The sequence below is a fragment of the Apaloderma vittatum genome, unplaced genomic scaffold, assembly GCF_000703405.1.
Source record: "Apaloderma vittatum isolate BGI_N311 unplaced genomic scaffold, ASM70340v1 scaffold1125, whole genome shotgun sequence".
Classification (NCBI taxonomy): Eukaryota; Metazoa; Chordata; class Aves; order Trogoniformes; family Trogonidae; genus Apaloderma; species Apaloderma vittatum.
In genome coordinates, this window is record NW_009718548.1 from 1 (window position 1) to 21593 (window position 21593).

Below are 21593 nucleotides of genomic sequence, written 5' to 3' on the forward strand. Positions count from 1 at the left end.
ATAGTATTTAATAGTATTTAATAGTATTTAAGAGAATTAAACCATGCCACCAATAGACAAAATGTATTGTTAATTCAATCAATGGTTAAAACAGTCCAGGGAGCTTTGTTATGTGAGGGTTTTTTTGGCAGGGGACTTATAATGTGTCCAGCACCCTTTTCTTACAGAGGACATAGCACATAGTAGAAAGTGGACACTTACTGTCTAAGAAGAGAAATGTTTAATTCTTGCTGCTAGTCACAGTAGATAATTTTTTTTCTGTCTTGGCTAACGTGCACTATCAAAACATGAAAGCATTCTGAAGTGAAGTAAGAAGGGAGGGTAAATAGGGTGGGTAAGGAGTGCAATGTAGTAAAGAAAGAAATTATGCAGAAGTTCACCTGCTGTTGTCATGATCAAGACATGGAGAAGAGCATCTGCAATAGAACAGATGATTTAACATCAAAAAGGAAAAGAAAGGGGAAAAAAAAAGAATGAGTTAAATGAAATACAGAAATACTGGAAAACTAAAACAAATTTCTAAATTAAACACGTGAACATATACATATAAATGCATACTCATTACATGGGAGAAGGGAGGAGAGAGTATGGAAAGTAAGCCTACATAAACACCCTTGGTTACAAACAGTTTCCTACTACAGCAGGAAAGCTACACTCATCTAGTTTCTCTACATACGTTCTCAAACTGGGAGCCAGATATCAAAAACGTGCAGTGTGATTCCACCTGTCGGAACCAGGTACGGGGAGATGCTGCTTGGTTTAGGTATCCACATCAAAAAATTTGGGCCACGGTATCTCAAGGGCGCAGGTATGTAAGGTAACTCCAGCCAATGTTTCCCATTACACAAGCAATCGTGATTGTCTTCCCTTCAAATTTCCTTATAACTACGTCCTCTCCTCCACTTCCTTCCATTTCAACATGTTTCTTGTCCTCCTTTTGTTCTGCACTACCAAATGACCAATTTCAAACTTTCAGTTTAGGCTCTTAGTAACAGGTCACACAGCCAGTTAGTTTTCTGATGTTGCTCTTTATTATATCTCTCTCCATTGCCCTTCTCTTGCGCTGACATGAACAGCGATTCGTTGCTATTAATGAAACACACCTGCTGTTTTTCCTTATCTCCTTTCTGAATAAAGGTCATAAAGGCTACGGTTTAATTTGAAATCATTTTGGCTTTCAGATTTTAGAAATGACTATCAGCTGGTAGCTGCCAGGTCCTGTTTCCATAACTGTTCCCAGGAAATTCATCTCGCATTGGGGAAAACAATATTATGGATTCAAAATACAACACTTGAAAGATATTTTGTTTACCTTGTTAGCAAGGATCCAGCCTCCTTTTTGGCAGACATGCAGCTATGAATGATAATTCGCATTAATTGTCACAGTTTGAGCTCATCGCTCCCTCGTCCTTCTCCCTTTTTCAGTGATGGAAGCAACAACTTCCCAAAAGATAAATTCACTAAGAACATCCCAAGTGGTTAATTTTGTCCAATACAAGTACAGATATGCCTGGATCATCTACTAGTCAAATAGGGACTTCTTTGTCAAACGAAATCAATCCCTTTTATTACACAAGAGTTTTATTGTAGGCAAGTCAGAGTTGGAAAAACTGCAGAGCTGCTATCTATCTTGCCCTAGAACACAAAAGCAAGTTAATACCGAAGCAGGAACTCAAAACTCCCTCCTCACAAGGCCTGCCAAGATGTCAGATTTGCCTCTCTTATCTACTACACCTTCACATATTTGTCAGTAAAATTCTTAGAAACATAATCTACATAACCAGATTGTACAATTTTCTCTCTATCACCACAAACCAGGCATGAAAACACCATAATTTTGCACGTAATTTATACATTCAAGTCAGCCTTATCTACACCATTCACACTGAACGACTGCGAGTGATAGAGACATAAGGACGATACTGTCAAGTAATGTCTAAATGCTGCGAGTGAAAACAAATCTTTCGGTTCAGTGGGTTTTTGCCTTCCAACTTGAGGAAAAAATATGTGTACTTCCACAACACGATGCTGTGAGGTATGAGATTAAAACACATTTGCATTTCTGTTGGCATCAGTGCTGCCTTGCTTAATGCTCCAGCAGGAAATTTGACATAATATTCCCTAATATTAGCAGCAAAGTGATAAAACTCTATTTTATCAGATGTTTAGCACAAAAATTTGCTGGCACGCAGAGAGATCCTTAATTTTGCACGATCATAACAGGTACAATCAGACAGTTTTATCGGGAGAGGCAAATCTGATTTGCTGACAGGAAGTGTCAACACAGGGATCGATACTTAATTCTTAAGCCAAAAAACCCAAGCAAAACCAAGGCCACACCCTTGCTTAAAGCCACTGACAACGTTTATATAGGATTTCTTCTCAAACACTAAGAGTTTTCTTTCGTGACAGATACACACCACTTCAACAGGTGCACCCGCAATGTCAGCGGTGATGCTAGACCCTAAGAACCTTGTAAGAGGGTGTGTCCGTGTGTGAGGTGACAAGAGGGGTAAAAATGACAAAGGTATTTGCTGCTGTTCAGGTTAAGCGAATGCAACAGTTGCGTACCCAGTACTTTTACAACTGTTTCACTTTTCAAATAAGGTCTTACAAGCAAAACTCTAGTGGTCAATATGCCTTCCTACTGAAGACACGTAAACAAGATGCACCTCAACAGTTTACGATAACTTAATGACTCGAGCCAACCGAAGCAAGGCAAAAATGAAGCCTTGTGCAGTCTTTTCCAAAGGCCGAGTAATGATCACTATAAATTTCTTTATTACAATATTTAGTGGCAAGTTAGCTGCTAGGTATAAGTAGAACACAATCTGTGTTGTGTTAAATGTCAGTGTATCACGCAAGGCTGCAGAGAGCGTTGCTCCTGTTAAAATCAGATATTCTTTGCCTACCGCTAGCATCTTGGTCACCCGAAAAGATCTAAATACCCTTTTCAAAAGAAAAACACAACAGCATTGCACAGTCCAGAGAAAAATGTTGCTCTTCCAGAAAGTATTTAGTTCCTCCTCTGCAATCACTGGAAAGACCTACCTTTCTGAAAGTGACAGGTAATATTTGGAAAAAGTCTGTAAACTATTTAGAGTTAGGATAAACCACCAAAATAATTTTAAAGCTTACATACTGACACAGGTATATGAACATACACATAGTCTACACATAAGGTGTTCGCATTTAATTGGCTAGCTTTGGAGCTCAGGAAAAGCAAATCCAAATGACCCTGGTTGCAATCAAATACCCTGCTATCAGCTAACCAATGTGTTGTATACGGCACAAATCAGACAATTTGCCATCACAGTTAGGACAATATTGCTTCTCTTCTAGACCAGGACTGCCTGTCATTCCTAATAGGACTCCAGTGTTATCTTTTTGAAAGATATGGGAACGTAATGTTGTTGCAAACTCACGTGAGATCAACAAAAATAAATCAATCTTTCTCCTTGTGACGCCCGGCCATGCTGCGTACAACAGAGCTCCACAGAAATGAAATGTTTTTTCATGATGCCAGGCTCTTAGGAATTTACCTGCACGTGCCTCATCAAATCTGGCAGCAGGACATGCGCGTAGAAGTCAGCGTAAAGACTAAAATTACTTAAAACACGGTAAGTAAGAGCCCTTAAAAAATGTGCACTCACAGATATTAAGGCCAAGCGGGATAAGCTTTGCAAGTGTGAACCTGGCTGAGCCTGCATTTTGACCTGTCTCAGTCCATTTCAATGAGCTTGCCCAAATGCAAATGCTCAGAAAGAGTCAGACGTGAGAACACAGGAATAGAGTGGCCAAATACGTGTTTAGGTGGTCCGTCCATTACGTGGTTTGTGTAACGTAAAATCCTTGGTTTCTTTTTTTAGTAATCAAGACAAACACTAAAGATGGCATTTACCTAAACTACTTCACTAGCATAGGCAGTACTCAGCACCCGGAGGGCTTAGGCTCTTGGTTGCAATTATTATTAAGTTTAAAAAGGCACCGTATTTATTCCTCCCGTACCATTGACAGAAACGCACGTGTGTATGTGTCAGACAGTCACTCCTCCTGACTTGCAGTGATTTCAGTGGGCAGTCTTGGTACTCAGGCTTGCTTGATGGTCAGAGCTTAAGAGATCATAACAACTTACTGACAGCTCTAGGAGGCAATGAGTTAAAATATAACCCCTAGTTAAGCATTAGTTGAAGCTGCTGCCACTGCAGGTGATGTGTTTCTCTTTTTTTAGTATAATGCTAATGGATACACTCACCCTGAATGAATAGGGCTGGAAGAAAGAGCCACATTGTCCAAGTTTTCAGGGCCCCAGCTTAAGCGATATGAATTCCTTTCAGCTTCTTTGGCCAGAGTTGTTACCTTGATAAGCAAAAAACCCTCCTTTTTACTACAATAAAATCAATTCATCAACCACACAATAAGATGATGTATTTCACACAGTGCCTAAAGCATTTAAATGTTTTTTAAAGAAAACAAAGGAGTGATAATGGCATTAAGATATTAGAAACCCCTTATTGCAACATTATGCGCTTGCTCAAAGTAATCATACACTAGTGCCCCCTGCAAAATGAATGCTGTCATTTACCAAAGTGGCATTTCCCACCTATTTTAATTTGTGTTAAACTACAAGCATGCCTCAGGATAGTATCTTTGAGGACAACGAGTTCACTAGATCACCTGAATATTTAGCCCAGTGGCTGTTTAGCATCATTCATAGAAAATAAAGACAGACCCTGTACTATATTCACACAGCTTTTCTGTTTCTTTTGGAACAGTGCACGTCATGCCATTCCGTATCAAGGAAAATTCAGAGAAACTGATATTGAACAAATAAGCCTCCACAACGTGGTGTCATTAGTACAACCTAAACCGTAACCTTTCTCTATTTTTGCATTTATCCAACTGATGGGTGAACTTAAGAGTAAGGGGCTTACCTGCTGGCTGGGGATTACGACCGTATCGTCGATCATGGCGCTGTCCCTCAGGTAGGAGGCGTGGCTCAAGGTGTGCGACCTGTCTGAACTGAAGGATCGCAGGCTGGTAGGTTGGTAAGGTGCCAGAGCAATTGATCAGCAGTACAGATGATGTTGCAAAGGTGTCATGACAGATCGAGTGGGAGAATGAAAAAAGCATGCTATTAGCAATATGATGCAGCTTCCAGGGGGAGCAGATCACAGTCACGGGGGGAAAACCAGAGCTTTACAAATCTGTGTTATGCTACCCCTCTGCCCAAGGGCCACAAAGACTTCTGACTGACTTGCTTTAAAATGCAGAGATTAATCTAGACGATAGTTTAATTTATACTCACAAACACTTTATGCTTAGCTTTGCAGCATGACGTTTCCTCATAATAAAGACCACGCATTGGAAGTTCTCTCTCCCGCTACGTCACGCAAGCAGAACTGCTACAAACCCCCAGAAGTCTAACATCTGAAATGACTCGTTCTGAAACTTTTATAGGATCTCTCCTCTCTCCCCTTACAACTGTCGGTAAGTCAGCTCCATACTGTCCCCTGGAAGGTACACACAGCAAGGTGAATTGTGGCCAGCCGCAAGCTCCCGTGTCAAACAACCCTTCCTCTGTACGCCAGCGACATTTTTAGCGAGGCCGCCCAAACGTGAGCCCTGGTTGCTTTGTGAGTACACACAGCTCTACAGAAAACCAGCTGCTGTAGCTATGAGAGATGCAAAGCAGTAAATAAGCTGCTTCCAAGCACTGGCTCAGAATGTAGCTGCAGTATCCACTGGCAAAAGGCAAAAAAAAAAAACACAAACCACCAAATAAGACACCACAGAAGGACATACTGAGGTAAATGGGGTTTCTGCTACCAACCAGCACTAGTTCTGTCCCTTAAAGTTTTACTAGCAGCAGTATTACAGTGGTGATTTTGAGAAACAGACCAACCACTTTCAGATGTTATTCGTGTACTCTGTGACACTGCTCTCTATCCTGAGGACTCCAGTACATCTAACTGAAAGAAGCACTTTTATTTTCACGGCTTACACATCCGTGAGTAGTATTCGTCACGACTAATACACTGGATAAGAACAATAGGTCGTTTATCCAGACACACAGATTTTTAAGGGATAATTCATTTTGAGCAATCAGCACTAAAAATGTCATGTGTACATTAAGGATGGCAGATTCGAGCGCTTTAAACGCAGCTCTTGTTGGAAATCAAATTTTACCCTCTGATTCAGACCAATCAGCCTTTTTTAACAATAGCTACATTCATTTGATAATTTTTTGATTCACTTTTAGAAGCAAATGCTTATCTTCTTTTTATTAGAAAACATGGAAGAAAAATCACTGCAGTGACTACTGGCTTATACCAATGGCATATCTGGCATACTAGGTGGACTGTACCAAACTGAAAGCAAGGATAGGTACCCATAGGGAAATCTTGAGAAATACAAAAAACCCACCAACCAACACCAACAAGAACTCATCTCTCTGACATATCATGAAGTGTCTGTCACCCAGACAAGTGGAAGAAGGGAGACCTGTAAGGCTGGTATTACTGGAATAACGCATTCTGATTTCATTAAAACAATCAATAAAATTCCAATGATTTACCCTAAGCGTCAGCATATAACATTTTGAAAAAAAAGTATGAAACAGAATCCTGCCTGAAGAGCATTTTGGCTCAACGTTATATCGTGAATCGGGCAGAGAGAGAACACTTTGCTTGTTCGCTTGAAAAAAAGCCTCAGTAGCAGACCCCATTTGCCATCATTATCCTTTACTCGTTTTGACGTTTGACACCGAGAAGTGCTTTGCTGCGCCATGCAATGCTTGGAGGAGGTTGCCATCCAAGTTGTAGGTTCTGCTATTCAGCTCATGTCATGTTCTGGATACTGAATGAAAGTACATCCTAGATTTGACTCGGCATCTGTTTGATGATTTCATCTATATTCTCCCGCAAGTACCTGGCACTGCTACTACAACCCAGTACCTGTACGTAAGCTCCAGTAAATATCCAACACATTGAGGACACGGACTTTACCCACGAGCATGACTGCGGTCTGCAGTAAATCAGAAGTTTAAATTTCCTCCTATATAAAATTTTAAAACTAGCGTTCAGATGACACTGCCCCTCTTCTGCGTGTTGTACCAGCTAAATGGAGAGCAAACCAGTAGTTAGAAGGTCTGTGCTTCCGAGACTTAGAAACCAAGGTACTGACAGAAACGACATTCCAGTTATGGAAGTGTACTGGCACAAACCAGAATTTCTTGTTTAGTATTATAATAAGTCTTCAGAAATCCTGCTAAATAAACCACCAACCAAACTTAACTCACTGAGACAACACTAATGCCTAAATCAGATTCTTTCTGGATCTGGTTGATGCATCCTAAATCACCAGGGTTGTGGGGTCAACAGCGCTCTACTGAGCCTCGGAGACTGAGCTGTGGAACCCAGGGATCCTACCAAGCTCCTGATCACTGCGTGTTGCCAAGTTTCTAAGCTGGATGCCTGGGAGACAGTGCTGCAGCACGCATCCACCTGCCAGCCTAGACAGAGCTCTAGCAACCCCTACTCCAGCTGAGCTGCTCTCTTGTGGGAACTACGTGTTGTTTCAGAGGCTGGGAAAACAACCTCCTGTTGTCGAAAACTGTTCAAATCAGCCTTGAGAATGGTTTTACTGTCTTCAATTAAAGACTGTTTCTCAAAGGACTGAAAGCCTGTCACAAACCAGAAAGGTGAAAGAGACTTGCAACGAACCAGCGGCGCTCGCTCGCTGGGTTTTCCAACCCAACTTTGTGGCATACAGAGGCCTCCAAACTGGACAGGCAGCGACAAGTGCCATGAAAGGATACAGAGACAACGTGGTTTCATGCTATGTCGTACCTACCTGGGCATGGTGCTAATGAAAGCGTATGGAAAAGAATGAAGGGGAGAGAGAAATAAAATAAATAGGGAAGATGGTTACAAAAGAAAAAAGATAGGCTTTCTTAAATCAAACTGTTTAATGCATAAGATTACATGAGCCTAGACTGCTAATACTATTTTGTTTTACTGAACTTCTTGAAAAAACAAAGTCTGTATAATCACATTAAAGCAAAAACAAAATAATTTAAGCAGTCTCTGTGAAAATTCTTAAAATCAGGAACCTGACAGTGACAGAAAATGAGACCATGGAGTTAGAAAGGTGTACCTTCTTCTTTCATTATTTCTCCCATTGTAATCTTGCTTCATTTCAATATAATTGTGCTTCATACAAGATGTGAGATCATTTCCATACAACACAAAATAAAACACCTCGATGACACGTCAGTGAAAATCTACCAAAATCCATTTACAGTATTTCTCTAAATGGGAGCAGAAACTGCCTTAACGCTTGCCTGCACCATCACTTCTATAGAACACCTTAAAATTAAGAAAAACGCTTCGTTACCACTGAAAGCGCGTGATAAAAGGTTTGAATTTTGAAGCAAAACATTCTCAGAGACTCAAAAAGCCAGCCAGTCACTTTGTTTTCAGTGGCTTCAGTGAAGCTGTCTAAAAACCAGCGAAGACTCCAAGCTTGTAAGACCTGAATGATGAGGGATTTACACATGCTGGGAGGCAAACCAAACTGTTTCCTGACATCTTTTGTACCCGGAGCAGTTCAGAGCCTACTGAACGGATCTTACTGAATTCACTGAGCTTCGGAAATGCTGCCAGAATAACAATCAAGACTGGAAAATGAGGTAGGTTAAAAATTCCTTCTGTTGCCAAGTTCTCAACTTCTTTTTCTTTTTTTTTTTTTCTTTCTTTTTCTTCCCCCTTTACTGAACCCCAGTTCTAAAGGCAGGAAGTCTGAAGACATTACTGCTTTGCACTAGACATGGTCATTTTGAAACAGGGATGCCTGGGGAGCCTACTCCAAACTAGAACTGTGGGTGTTAATCTGCCAGTTTGAGTCTACACTTATGCCCACTAGTAAAGGCTCTCGCTTTGAAAGGAGTATTTGTGCTAAAACTAAAAAAAACATAAAAATTAAAGATTAAAACTGCAGGCATTATTGTTCCACAAATAGATTTAGGCTTATGTTCAACTTGGTAGATACAAGCAAAACACTAAGTTTCCCGGGCTGTACATAAGTTCTTTTTTCCTAAGTTCTTTTCTTTTCTTTTTACAACAAATACTGTGTTAGCAGAAGGAAAATGATTCCCCTCCCTGCTAATTCAAGCAGGATGAAACAGAGTCACGTGCTTGCCAATAATATACTTGCTGTCAATCCAGTGCAGAATGACCAGGTCTGCTGTGCCTTTCCTTCCATCTACAGCTAGAAAACTATTCCAAAAAAGTCAGCTCACCTAATGCTGAAACACCCTGTCCAGCTACCCGCCCACCCCCTGACTCGTGACAGGAGGGGACGGGGGTGACTCACAAGCCTTTGCCACAGCCAGCCAGAAGATTCTTCCTTTGCCTGACCACAAAGAGAACAAAACAAGCTCCGTCTTTTCAAGAACCAAATAAGAATTCCAAATTTGTCACCAGACGCTGGGAATAGCATCACTGCCAAGTGTATTCGTTTCTGGACTGGTCAGGAAATACTCCTGACCACACTTTCCTCCTAAAAAGTGGCGACTGCCATGCTTGAAGAAACGTTGACGAGCGCGTCCCACGTTACCCTTGAGTTAAAGGCCCTGAGAAAGGGATTTCAGACATTTGTAACAAAATACGTGCAGAATTATCGTAAGAAAATACACGTGTCCAGGCAAATACCTGTCGGATCGTCCTCCTTCCAAGCTGTACCTTAGGTAGTTCATACCGTCTAAGAACTGGCTGCTTGGTAAAGAGTCATCTCCCAGTTCCCTGAGGTCTTCTGGCCTGAGGTACTCTCCTCCATCTCCTGTCATTGTGTCATCACCTTCAAAACAATCACGGAAGGGATACAGATAAGCACACATACAAGTTTAATTTCATTTACATCTTGGGATCAAACAGCACGTTAAACAGGAAGGCATTTCCCACTCAGGAAACACTGCAAACCACAAGCAATTAATGTATTTAATGAAACTGGCACATCAAGCAAGATTTAAAGAAAAGAAAAAGTCAAATCTAGGGGATTAATCAATTAGATTTAATCTCATTTTTGCTGCTGCACATACTGCTAAGGGGCAAATTTGTTGGCTACTCTCTAAAGCCTGGTCTCTCTGTTCCTTTATCCATTGTAGCACTCTGGTCACAGTTATACTGTATCACAGCCTGACAGTTTACGATTAAATGTAACTATTTACTTGCCCTTAAGCTACATGTTTGCAGCTGACAAGGTGTTTTCTGCAGCCTTATGTCTGACAGTTGCAAATCCTAATTTAAACTTTCTATTGTTCAAACTCTACGCTATATGAGGCTGTCTCACCCACACTCCAACATCCTTCTGCAATCAGCAAATTCTTATTTCTAAAGTACAGCTGTATCTAGAAAATGGAATTAAGTTCACATGCACAAATGGTAATGATCACTAACCAGACAAGTAATTCTTAATGAACTAAAACTGAAATGACCATCAGTTATCTGACACGGTAACCTTTTGCACACAATCTCAAGTAAGAGGGTTTAATTTAAAATTTTTTAGGTCCAAAATGATTTTCCCCAGGAAATCCTGTCTATGTAGCCTTCCAGGGGAGGTCAGGATTTTTCGTACGCATGAATATTACATGTATAAATGAGGCCTAAATCTTTTCAGTCTAGCAACAAAAGCTTTTGAAAACTCCATCTGCCCACATCAAGGCAGAGAAACTGGGCACAGTTTCACAGAAAACAATAAAATGCATTTAATGATTGCACATTTCCTGTCTTCCGACAGATGATGCTTCCTGTTTCCTGGGAATGTCACATTATAAAGCACGGCGCTTAGTGAAAACTTGGAAGATGTTAAGGCGATGCTGTTAGTCAAACAGTCAAAGGAATTTCAAGTTATATTTCAAATAAACTAGATACTCATAACCACACCAGACATTCCATCTAGAATAGAAACGAAGGCCAAACTCTTCCCCGCTTTCATCACGCCCACATCCTTTACCAAAAAAAAAAAAATAATCCAAACTCTACACTTCTTTTAGCTTTGACCTCTCACCTAAAAGTCTTCACTAACGGGTCAAGTAACACTGGCTGGTTTATGCGCTGGGAACACGCGCAGCCAGTAAGAAGACTGGCCGCAAATATTTCAGATGCCTTCCGAACACTTCTCTGTTGGTACCACAGCTTACTCACACTAGTCCTCAGCGAGTGAACTAGTTCACTCCCCACTATCCCCTCGTGCCCTTCCCTCTTCCCTTAACGAGATGAACTCCCCAAACAGGTATTCTAGGATATGAAGGGTGGAAAAAAGACATACTTAAGTCTAAATGATTGTGTGGCGATGTAACGTTTTGTACAGTTATGGGAAGGAGAGCAGAACAAGAAGCGAGGAGGAAGGAAATTAAAGCTAGGAATCTGTTCATATTTTAAAAAAAAAAAGAACAAAAAAGGGCCAATATCTGAGCCCCTGCAATTGCTGCTGCTGCTACTATCATTTTTGTTGGGGAGGAGTGCAAATAACTCTCCATGTTTGCTTTTCCAAAGCAAAACGCACAAAGCATCACTGTTCTCAGCAACAATCCGGTCAGTCCATAAATCTTTTTCCAGATTATTAATGCCCTGGAAAAAGATGCAAGACCCCCTCAAAAGCCTGCATTTTGTATAGGTTTGCAATGCTTGGGGTTCTTTCTTTTATCTTCAGAAAGCGGATAGGGGGAAAAAAAAAAAAGAGATCACAGAGCGCAAATTCAGCAGGTTCCATGCCTAGAAAAAAATGAGAAGGAGATATGGGCCTGCTAAACATTCTGTGAGGTGCTGGCCACCTGCAAAAAATATTAAATCAAGTGGTCTCTCCTGCAAAACTGGAGATGCAACACTCTGCGATTGCATCCAGGCGAGGAAAAAAAGGCTGCAAATGGAATGGAGAGGTGAACAAGAGCAAATTAGAATGTGAAAATTAACTTCAGATTTTAAATACTGTGCTTAAGGCAAGGAAGGCCTGACAGAGAAACTCATAATCAGCAACGGAAAACTGCGCTGACGGCTGTTAGAAACACTTGACACAAGGTTTTTGACCAGTCGTTATTAAAGCTGCACAGAACTGTTTTCAAGGTCTGCATTAGAAATAAAGTCAATCAATCAGCTTGCAAAAATCCACAACTAATGAACTTTTTGCTCAAGTCAGCAATATTCATACAGTGACTCCTACTGGTCTGCTCCTCTTTTTTTTCTCACATTTTATGCTACCCTCATATAATTTCTCAGTATGAAACCCTAATATCCAAATACATCTCAATTGCTAATTTTTAAGATACCTGTTAGCAGGAAGGGAGGCACCTGGGCAGGCCTGACTGTCCGCTCTGACAGTAAATAGTTGCCTCACTCTGAGCAGCGCAGGGGAACCAAAAAGCTAATTTTGATGCTGACAATTCGCACGCTTGAACACAGGTTTTTGAGCATTATGAATCATTGAACGGACCACTGAGAGAAACACGTATCTGCTCCTTCAGTGACAGGTTGGCTGAAAACACAGGATTTGACCAAACCATCGCACCTGGAGACTCACATCAGTATCGTTGTCGTCTACTCCTTAGTTTTCTTAAATTCCACAAAAGAGAGTGGCATGTCCTGTCTATATAATGGACTGAATCAAGCACCAATCACAACTTAAGATCAGAAGTGTGTTTGAAATGCAAAGCAACATTCCCAAGACAGTAGTTTCAAGGCCACCAGCCATGTGCAATTCTCAGCAAATCAGAACTGGCTCGCAGGAGAAGCATTTCATTAACATTTCTAAGACAGAATAGCTTTTTTTTAAAAATTTTATTTCTCAGAAATTATCCTCTAATATCAGGGAGTTAATTTGAAAATTTTCACCACACCATTCTGGATATGCACCTGGAGTGTCAAATCTTTTAGGGAAGTCTCAACAACGGCATCTCCTACCAGTCCTACAGCTCTCCTACCGCATTAAGTGAATTGTAAAATACAATTGCTGCAGGAGAATTGCTCTGGGATTGTTTCTCACAAAACACAGAGAAAACACAGGCAAAGTTGTTTTGTTTGGTGTTTTTTTAAAGAAAAATAAAAAAAGAGGGCTGTGCTAGGAACTGCCAGAAATTGCTTTCAATAGACATTTTAAAAGCCAAATACAGTTATGTGGGTTTGCCAAAATTACTGTTTTCTCTGCAGCATGCAGATGAGCCTACAGCTCCCCATGGAAGTGCTGCTCCTTAAAAGCAACAGATGGAGAAGGGAACAGCTATGGCAAGTGCAATTTTTTTATAGAATACGTTAAGTCCTGAAGCATCTTTAAAGGATAATGCAGAGTTTCTCTGGCACCTTCAATTCTCTAAAGTCACTCCTTTATTTAATGGCCCCCAGACACTAGAAGTTTCTCTGAATTACAGTTGGGCTTAATGCTTTAAATTTCCTTATTTTTAGCCAGTCAGGAAAGCAGGTTTCATGTGTGGCTTCATGCAGGGTGTCATATACTGATACATGACTTAAAATGAATCATCACATCAGCTCTTGGTAGCTCAATGCAGCACTTGCAGAGAGACAGAAGGTGATGCAAAGGTAAGGAAAAAGAAAAAAAAACAGGAATTGGGTAAGTATTTCCTACAAAACAGGAAATTTCCTCTCAACCTGAAACATGTTGGGCACTTTGGTCTAGTTCAGATAGCTGTGACTCCCAACAAACCTGCTGACCAAGACTTTGTGTGCATTAAAGCAAAAAGAGAGGGAAAAAGAAGTCTTTTCCTTCTTCCCAAGGATACAAAGTTCTTTGCTAATTTTGCCCTTGTGAAATTCACATGGCAAGTACCGCTCCTTTATGTAAAATGTTACGTACAGGCACACAAGTCACCTTTACCAGCCGTGCTGTTCCAGGGAACAAGAGCCCACGGCATAACGGCCAATGCTCCTCTGACAGGAGAGCTCAAAACATCTGTAAGTTCTGTCAGCAGCCATAAAATCTTTACTTCGTTAAGACTAATGTAAAAGCAACCAGGTTTTATGAATCCTCAGGGGGAATAACATCCAGTAGCTTTAAGACAGATTTCGATCAGATGGGCAAGATGACTCAAAAATAATTTTCCCCTTTTTAACACAATTACGATTTCAGTCAAGGAACAAGCTATTGCAGGTCCCCCCTATAAATTCAATCCCTCAAGAAAGTAATTCAGTGCTCACTATTGCTTAGAAAATCACAATTTAGGAAATAACATATAACAAAATACAGTAGTGTCTCCTGGTCCTGCCCACGTGTTATTCTTTCTTCGCGCTAACAGATGCGCGTCTCCAGTTTAGGTCATTGTCACTGACATCAGTTACTATTGCACATCTGGTTAATTCCACTTTTTGTCAGCATCGCTGATGCAAATGAAAACCAGCAGCCACTTTAAAACTTTGGCCAGATTTCTTGCAACCTAACCATGATCTCCTATTTTTCGTTACTGAAATGTTAACCAGAGAGCAATCTTTAGCAAGTTTACCCTAACCAAAATAAAAGAATTTTATTTCTTTCCAGTGACAACAGCAGATATTAAAAAAGAGCTATATTCTCTGTGAAGTTCTATGGAAAAAAAAACCAAGTAAGACTTGCTTATAACTTTTTTTCTACATTCTCAGTAATAATCCTAATAAAGTTATAAGAGAAAACTGCAGCTAACCACGATATTGAGAACCTTCTGTGTTGACAACACACAAATGAAAAAAAAGGCCACCAATTTTCAGACTTCCTGTTGCATTTGCACATTTGGCACTTGGAAGAAAAAGAAAATCTCATTTTTCAGGAGAAAAAGAAAAAAAAAGAAAAGATAAGTAATGTCAACAACATCGCTGTAAACTATAGTCACTCTCCAGAGCAGAATCTCCCTTCAACTTGGACGACCGATTTAAAATGTACAAGCAAGAAAGACACCTTGCAGGGTACCTAAAGCACACAAATTTCTAGGAAAGGTGAAGCAGCCATCAGAATATTTTCAGTGCAGATTATCATAAGTAGAGTTTTAAGAATCACTCTTCCTGAGCACAGATTTCTTTTCAGTAAGGAAAGTCCCAGTTAAATTTTCCAGACGCAGCTTTTGGTTCACTTCCGTAAATCAGCAATGTTTGGCTACATTTTCTACTGCTGGTTATAAGATGCTTATTTTAGACTGTGAATTCACTGGGTGGTGTTATTCTGAATTTACAGCGTTTTAACACGCAGGGACAGCCAAGTTACTTAAGGCTAACCAAGAACGGTTACCGGCTGCAACTTTTAACTTTCAGGTTTAATTAAGGAAAGTTATTCCTTACTTCTTCGAACTGAGTCGCTGCTGCGGTGGAATCAGTGATGAATTTTACCCGGATTTAACTGACTGTTTCTCACACCAGGGTACTCTAAGGGCGGGTGCAGAGGCACCCAGGAAACTTGCTTTTATATTTTAGTGCTACTTCCTGCTGTTAAAGATACCCCCAAGGACTCCAGCGTGCTTATCAAAGCGCAAGCTGCAGTTACTACTGCACCAATACACTTTGACAAGAGAATATTCTGGGGTGCTGGAGCACATTATCCTTTAATTATAACAACATTGATACTGCTAATTAGGCAGCCAATTAGTTCCAGGCAAGCAGTTACAAAAGCAGGTGAACAGATGCACGTGGCATTTTCCTCACAGCTCCCAACGCGCCAGGAATTGATCATCATCGCATTCTACAACTGGAAGATTTGAGATAGTCGGCGTGACCTCCACAGAGTCATTTAGGAAGCATCAACAACAGCAGAAATAAATTCCTGAACCTTCCTGGAGTGTCTGTCTGTAAAGCAGCAACTCCTCAGTCTTTTGTGAGCCCATGTCTGAATCACACTTAACTAGGCTCTTTCAAAGTTCTCTTTGTTGATAGCTTTTCTACACTGGAAAAAAATCATCTACGCTGAAAACAACTTTTGTTCGGTAACAAAAAGGTTGGGGTTTTTTTACTAATCAGAAATCTGGTGTTATCAGGTATGGATTAGCTGTGAACTGCTTTCTGGCACCTAAGACCATGTTTTTGATGTCCTCGAGCGAGGCAATAGTTCACGTTGTCACCGAGGCACCTCCATGAAGGGATAGGCACTTATACAGATAATATTACTGTGAATATGTCTGTATGATGTAGTATCACAATTCTGAGTGAGCTTCAAAACTGAAAAGGAGGAAACCAAGCAATTCTGTGAGAGGAAAAATGCAACAATCCAACGCTGGGACGTTATCGTATGTAGGCACTAATCATGTGACAGAGTCGTTTTGATTTTTAGAACCACTTCAGCAACTTCAGCGTCCTTATCGTCTTCTTTTTACGATGACTTTATTATTTGTATTTTCTTTAAAGAAACTTAAAGTCAAAAAAAAAAGAAGCCAACAACATCACCTCTTGTCTCAGCCAAGCATAGGGTTCACTCTTCAGTAACTTTTAGACAAGCACTCCCCACAAAAAAAACGCTTTTTAGTCCCCGGATATTGTGATTCCAGCTGATTTTTGAGACCGCACTGACTATTTGCACATGACCTTTTGCTCGGCCTTTGTCTATCCTGTCTGTTCAACTGAAATGTCAGCATTAATTACCATGTGGTGTGAACTGCCCTTTTTGGCAGTCACCTCAGGGGCATGCTGCTTCTGAAAGTGGTGTCTCACCTTCTACTTCAGCCTTTCTATTCCCTTTTGCCTGCAAAAGCAGCCTGGCCAAAAACTAACGAGTCCAACCAAACAAGGAGATTAATTTTCAGACAGATCAGTTCTCTAGGTTGGTTCACCACATGGTGAAACGATCGTGCTGACATAATGCAGGATGTAGGAAAGTGTGGTTAGAGCTATGACAACTTCTTGCAACAGCCAGGATTGAGTCTCCAGGAGACAGTGAAACCAGAGCTTTCGAAAATTAACTGGACTGAAAACAGAGCAGGAGATGAGGAGGCCCAAGAAGACAGAAATCAGAGCTCTGCAACAACCTGTTTTACTGGTAGGTCTTGTAACCTCCAGACACAGCACTACACTTGCTGTACTATCTCAGATGAGAGTCACAAAGAGAACCCCCTGGCGGTTCCTACAGCTCTTGCCCACAAAAGCAACACTGGCATGAGTACAAAGGAGCAGCAACATGCTCCTCAATACAATAGTACCACACGGGAGAAGTAAAAAAAAAAACTTCCTGCCTTTTTAAGATTCTCCTGTGTGACTGCTCTGACTCAATCCTAACAGAAACATCTGCTTGTGCAGGTAACTTCAACAACTTTGCAGCTGTCAATGAAATACATTTCACAAGAAGCTTTGCAGCTAAACTAGATACAACAATAACAAGGTACTGCTTTTTTTTAGTACAACTCTCTCCACACAAAGCATTTCTGCTGGCACGCCTCGGTGTTTCAAAAACCACATCACTTAACAGCGTGGCCTGTGGGAATCCACAGGGTAATCCCCACCCTTAAGGAGAGGCATTTCTTAAACCTTTTTTTGGAAGATCAGTCTATCACCTTCTGGGCAGTGACTGTACATCCCCTGCACAGTGCTGAGCAAGTAACAAGGGCTGATTCCTCTTAAACAGGCTTTGTGGCAGACTGCAGCAACAGGAGAAAAAGGAGCAGTAACACATGTGTGCATGTGTGTATTTCTGTGGTGTGTTAATAAACTGCTTCACAAAACTGTGCTGACACTTCTTCAGGTACAGTAATCAGTAAAGAATTTTGAATAATTATACAATTACTAATCATAAAAATGCTGTATGAAAATTAAAGGCTTATTAGTGCGACTCTCAGACCATTCAAAATACTTGCTCAAGTACTCTTTGTGTTCAACTTCACAATTATACAGAGATGGTAGATTTACTGTGTCATGTTAATTTATTCTTTCAGAACACACTATGTCACTCTGAAGCAACTAAGTGACGAGTAAGAATAGAGCATTACAGAACCATAACTGCCAGCCTCTTACAAAGACTCCACCATCACTAAAAGATTCAATTCCTTTATTAAAAAAGTTCTGCACCCTTCCTCCCCCTAGCTCTTTGAAGCTCCAGTGACAAGTACGAGCCATGTCAGAATTTTCGTGACATCCTGAGTGTTTTGCCCACAGAACCAGCTCTTACAAGGCCCACGCCATAAAGTCCTTTCCCTGGGACCAACCTGCTTAGCGACCCGCGGCAGGATCAGAGAGGAGCTATAGGTACGAGCACTCAGCACCGAGCCTTGAGCAGGAACGTGGACAAACAGTTGGTGTCAGATGGCAACAAAAAGCAGAAAATGTTAATTCAAAGCCCTGGAGAGCGTTAGTCATGCTGAACGGCCACACTACGTTCTGCTCATGTGTTTGAGATACAGGTAATAAATTTGGGGTTTTCTGGCTTCCCTTCTTCCACCCACCTTTTAGGAAACACACACCCAGTCACACTTCAAAAGTAACGAAAAGGAGCAGTGTTAGGCACCCAGATGAAGCAAATTTGTGTTGCTTCAGCACAGAAAAATAAAATAAGCAATCCGGGTTAAACAGAGTCAGTCTTACTCCACAAACTTCTGCTACCAGCACCTGTGCCACTACATGCTTCACCATCACTGAAGCGTTCCTCATCAGAGTGTCTAAAGGCTGTACAACACATAAATTGATTTCAGAAAAAGGAATGTCCTGTAGAAGCAGAAAGGCATACTGGGCTTTGTAAAGATGGTTAAATGGAAGTTCAGAAGACTGGGAGGAAATTGCAAGTAAACATAAGGCTATAAGCAATTAAGCAGAAAAGCATACTGGGCTTTGTAGATTTAAAGATGGTTAAATGGAAGTTCAGAAGACTGGGAGGAACTTGCAAGTAAACATAAGGCTATAAGCAATTTATAAGTCATTTATCACAATGTTTACACAGGCAGCTGAATGGTTTTCAAAGGGAGAAAATGGAGCAAAAACATGCCCGGGAGAAACAATTTCACTAATCATGATGTAGCAGAAAATAATTTCTTCAGATTCCCATTTGTTTGTTTTCGCTTGCAACTTCGCAAGCATTAAAAAAAACCCCAAAAGTAGTATCCGGAGCCTCAACATCATATTTTCTCCGGAGTCCAAGTCATATATCAGCATAAACCCCATTTCAAAAATGAATACAAGCACTTCAGGAACTTGAATGCCAGTAACTTCCATTACCATTTAGAACCACAAATGTATCTGTATTCTTGGTAAAAGAAAAAAACCAACACTGTAACTGTGCTCCGAAATCCCCAGGACTTTTTGAAAGCAGGCACTCCACAAACTATTTGTATGAAATAATAACAACCACAAAACAGCTGACACTGTAAGACACTGTAATATTGCTTTACACTGCGAAGAGTGAACAAAAACTTAGAAAATTCTTCCCAGTGTGTGCATATTCATCAGATGTGACTGTGATTAAAATTTCTAAGAAGCCATTTGTGAATGTTAGAAAGGGTTGCTTCCAAGTTATTTCCTTAATTCTGCACTGCATGAAACCGCAGTGCTTCCTCAATCCCTCCGGAAGCCCACGGAAATTTTCTTGGGACTTAGCTAAGCGGTCCAACACATGCCTCCTGTCTGTAGATCCAACAGACTCTGAAACCAAAGTGCCAAACTTCTCAGCATGTTGTTACTGCACGCCACATCATATCTATCTGTGATCGCTGTGTGCCAAAAGCTCCCTCAAGGGAGCAGCCTCCTCACCTTCTACCTTACTTATCTTCTTACACCAATGGTTCTAACTGGGCAGAACTCCTAGATAGATCTATCTGAAATAGGTGGCGTCAATCCAGAAAAATTTCCTGCTCAAACTCCTCTTCATGGGAGGGTCAACCCCAGCTTTGGGACAGCTCTACAATTCAATTTTAAAATCTGAAGCCGGGAAACGTTTTCGTTCAGTGATTTGGTTCAGATAAGCTGTTTCTGAAAAAGACGTTGGGATGCCCAGGATTTTGCTCTGAACTGACTTTTGGCATCTTTATTCAAACTCCATAATCACTACATCATGAAAAAAAAGGCCATTACCTAGAACTTCCTTTTGAGCACTGCAAAATAATGATGGCAAAGTACTTAAGCAGCTACCTTGAGCCTATGCTACAGGTTAAACACACGACACGGAACAGGAACTCAGCAAAGTTGCTCACCTTCTTCATCTGAAACATCCAGCACCTCGGTCATTGTCTCAGGAACATTTAGCTTGTGCTTTTCTGTCACCGTCTGCAAAGACAGAATCATCAATCCTCACATTAAACACCAAAAGAAGCAGCAAAGTTTACAGGAGGATATTTTCGACAACAGCAGCATTGAGATCTGCTGAGACCTTTTATAATGTGTTTCCCTTTCCCCTAACTTTATTTTTCATCTTTACTCCAAAATCTCCTATTCTCAACGCTGTATAATGTAACATTTATTCTGGCAGGAAAGTGGGAGGAAAAAAAAAAGATAATGAACTAGTCAGAGAAATAAATGAAAAGAAAGCTCTCGGCAAATTTATTTATAAATCGTGCATGTAGAACAATTCAGCTCCATGTTTCCAAGATGATTTTAAAATGAATTAGGTAATGTCTACAGAAGAGCTTCAGAAAGTTGTATGTGCCATATGGAAATTATTAAATCGTAAAGCATTTGGAAATGAAGTTATGAATGATGCGAAATTTTGAAACTACAAAAAGATGTGAAGGATTTACACAGATCGATTTAAACATTTCCTCCACCCCCAAAAAGGGACTACGCTGCATATTAAGGAGATCCTTTCATAAATCATGCATATTGCCCCATATCATGTATACACGGAGGGGGAAGGTTATTTGAAGATTCTGATGTATTTTGTGCATCTAAAAGCTTAAAATGTTGTGATACAAGGCAAGGATGGACTGAGGACTCCTGGGAGGACACTGTTTAACCGTGAGACCACATAGTAGAACACTGGAAGATTATTATTTTTATCTTGATAAATCATTTCCAGGAGGAAACAGAAGATGTTCAGAGGTGCTGAATCAAGAACACAGGTGAGACCATATAGTAGAACACCGGAAGATTATTTTTATGTGATTTTTATCTTGATAAATCATTTCCAGGAGGAAACAGAAGATGTTCAGAGGTGCTGAATCAAGAACACAGACAGCCTTTGTGCATCGACATACACGCTGGAGAAGGAGATGAAGAACATCCCGACAGAAATTGTAGGAAGTGCAAGGCGTGAAGAAAAAAGTTGCCAGCAAGTTACGATAAAGGAGACAAAACGGCAAGGGCGTGAAAAAGATCAAGTGACCAGAACAGCATTAGCCACAAGAGAAGAGTAAGTATTTCCCTGGCTCCACCCAGCTCTGCAGCCACTCTGCTGAACTGGGGAGCTGTGGAGAGGAGTCAGCATCTCTCCCTTGAAGGTAGGTATGAGCAGATGTGCCCCTTTGGCCGGGAGAGGAACGTCAAGAAGCTGCGTCTCTCGCACAACTCCCACCGAGGCAGGACTTCACTCCCTAGCGTGGATGGCATCTATCAAGTGTAATTTTACATTACGTGCAGAAGGAGTGAAAGAGCACAATAGCTGAGGGCTAATTAATGTCAGCCAAATCCCAAGTCCCGGATGCAATATGCTTTAGGGGAAGT

The 21593-nt window shown here is 40.8% G+C and overlaps 1 protein-coding gene across 1 annotated transcript in view; it reads right to left on the reverse strand.

Moving 5' to 3' along the window:
- Positions 1 to 380: 380 nt before the first annotated feature.
- The window catches only part of LOC104274594 (ankyrin-2-like), a gene marked incomplete at its 3' end in the record, with an annotated part of 86407 nt that continues 65194 nt past the window's right edge, over positions 381 to 21593 (reverse strand). Inside the window, 5 exon segments of the mRNA XM_009870272.1 lie at positions 381 to 416; positions 4256 to 4359; positions 4935 to 5037; positions 9714 to 9858; positions 20129 to 20201. Of these exon segments, the coding sequence (XP_009868574.1) occupies positions 381 to 416; positions 4256 to 4359; positions 4935 to 5037; positions 9714 to 9858; positions 20129 to 20201 (461 nt within the window).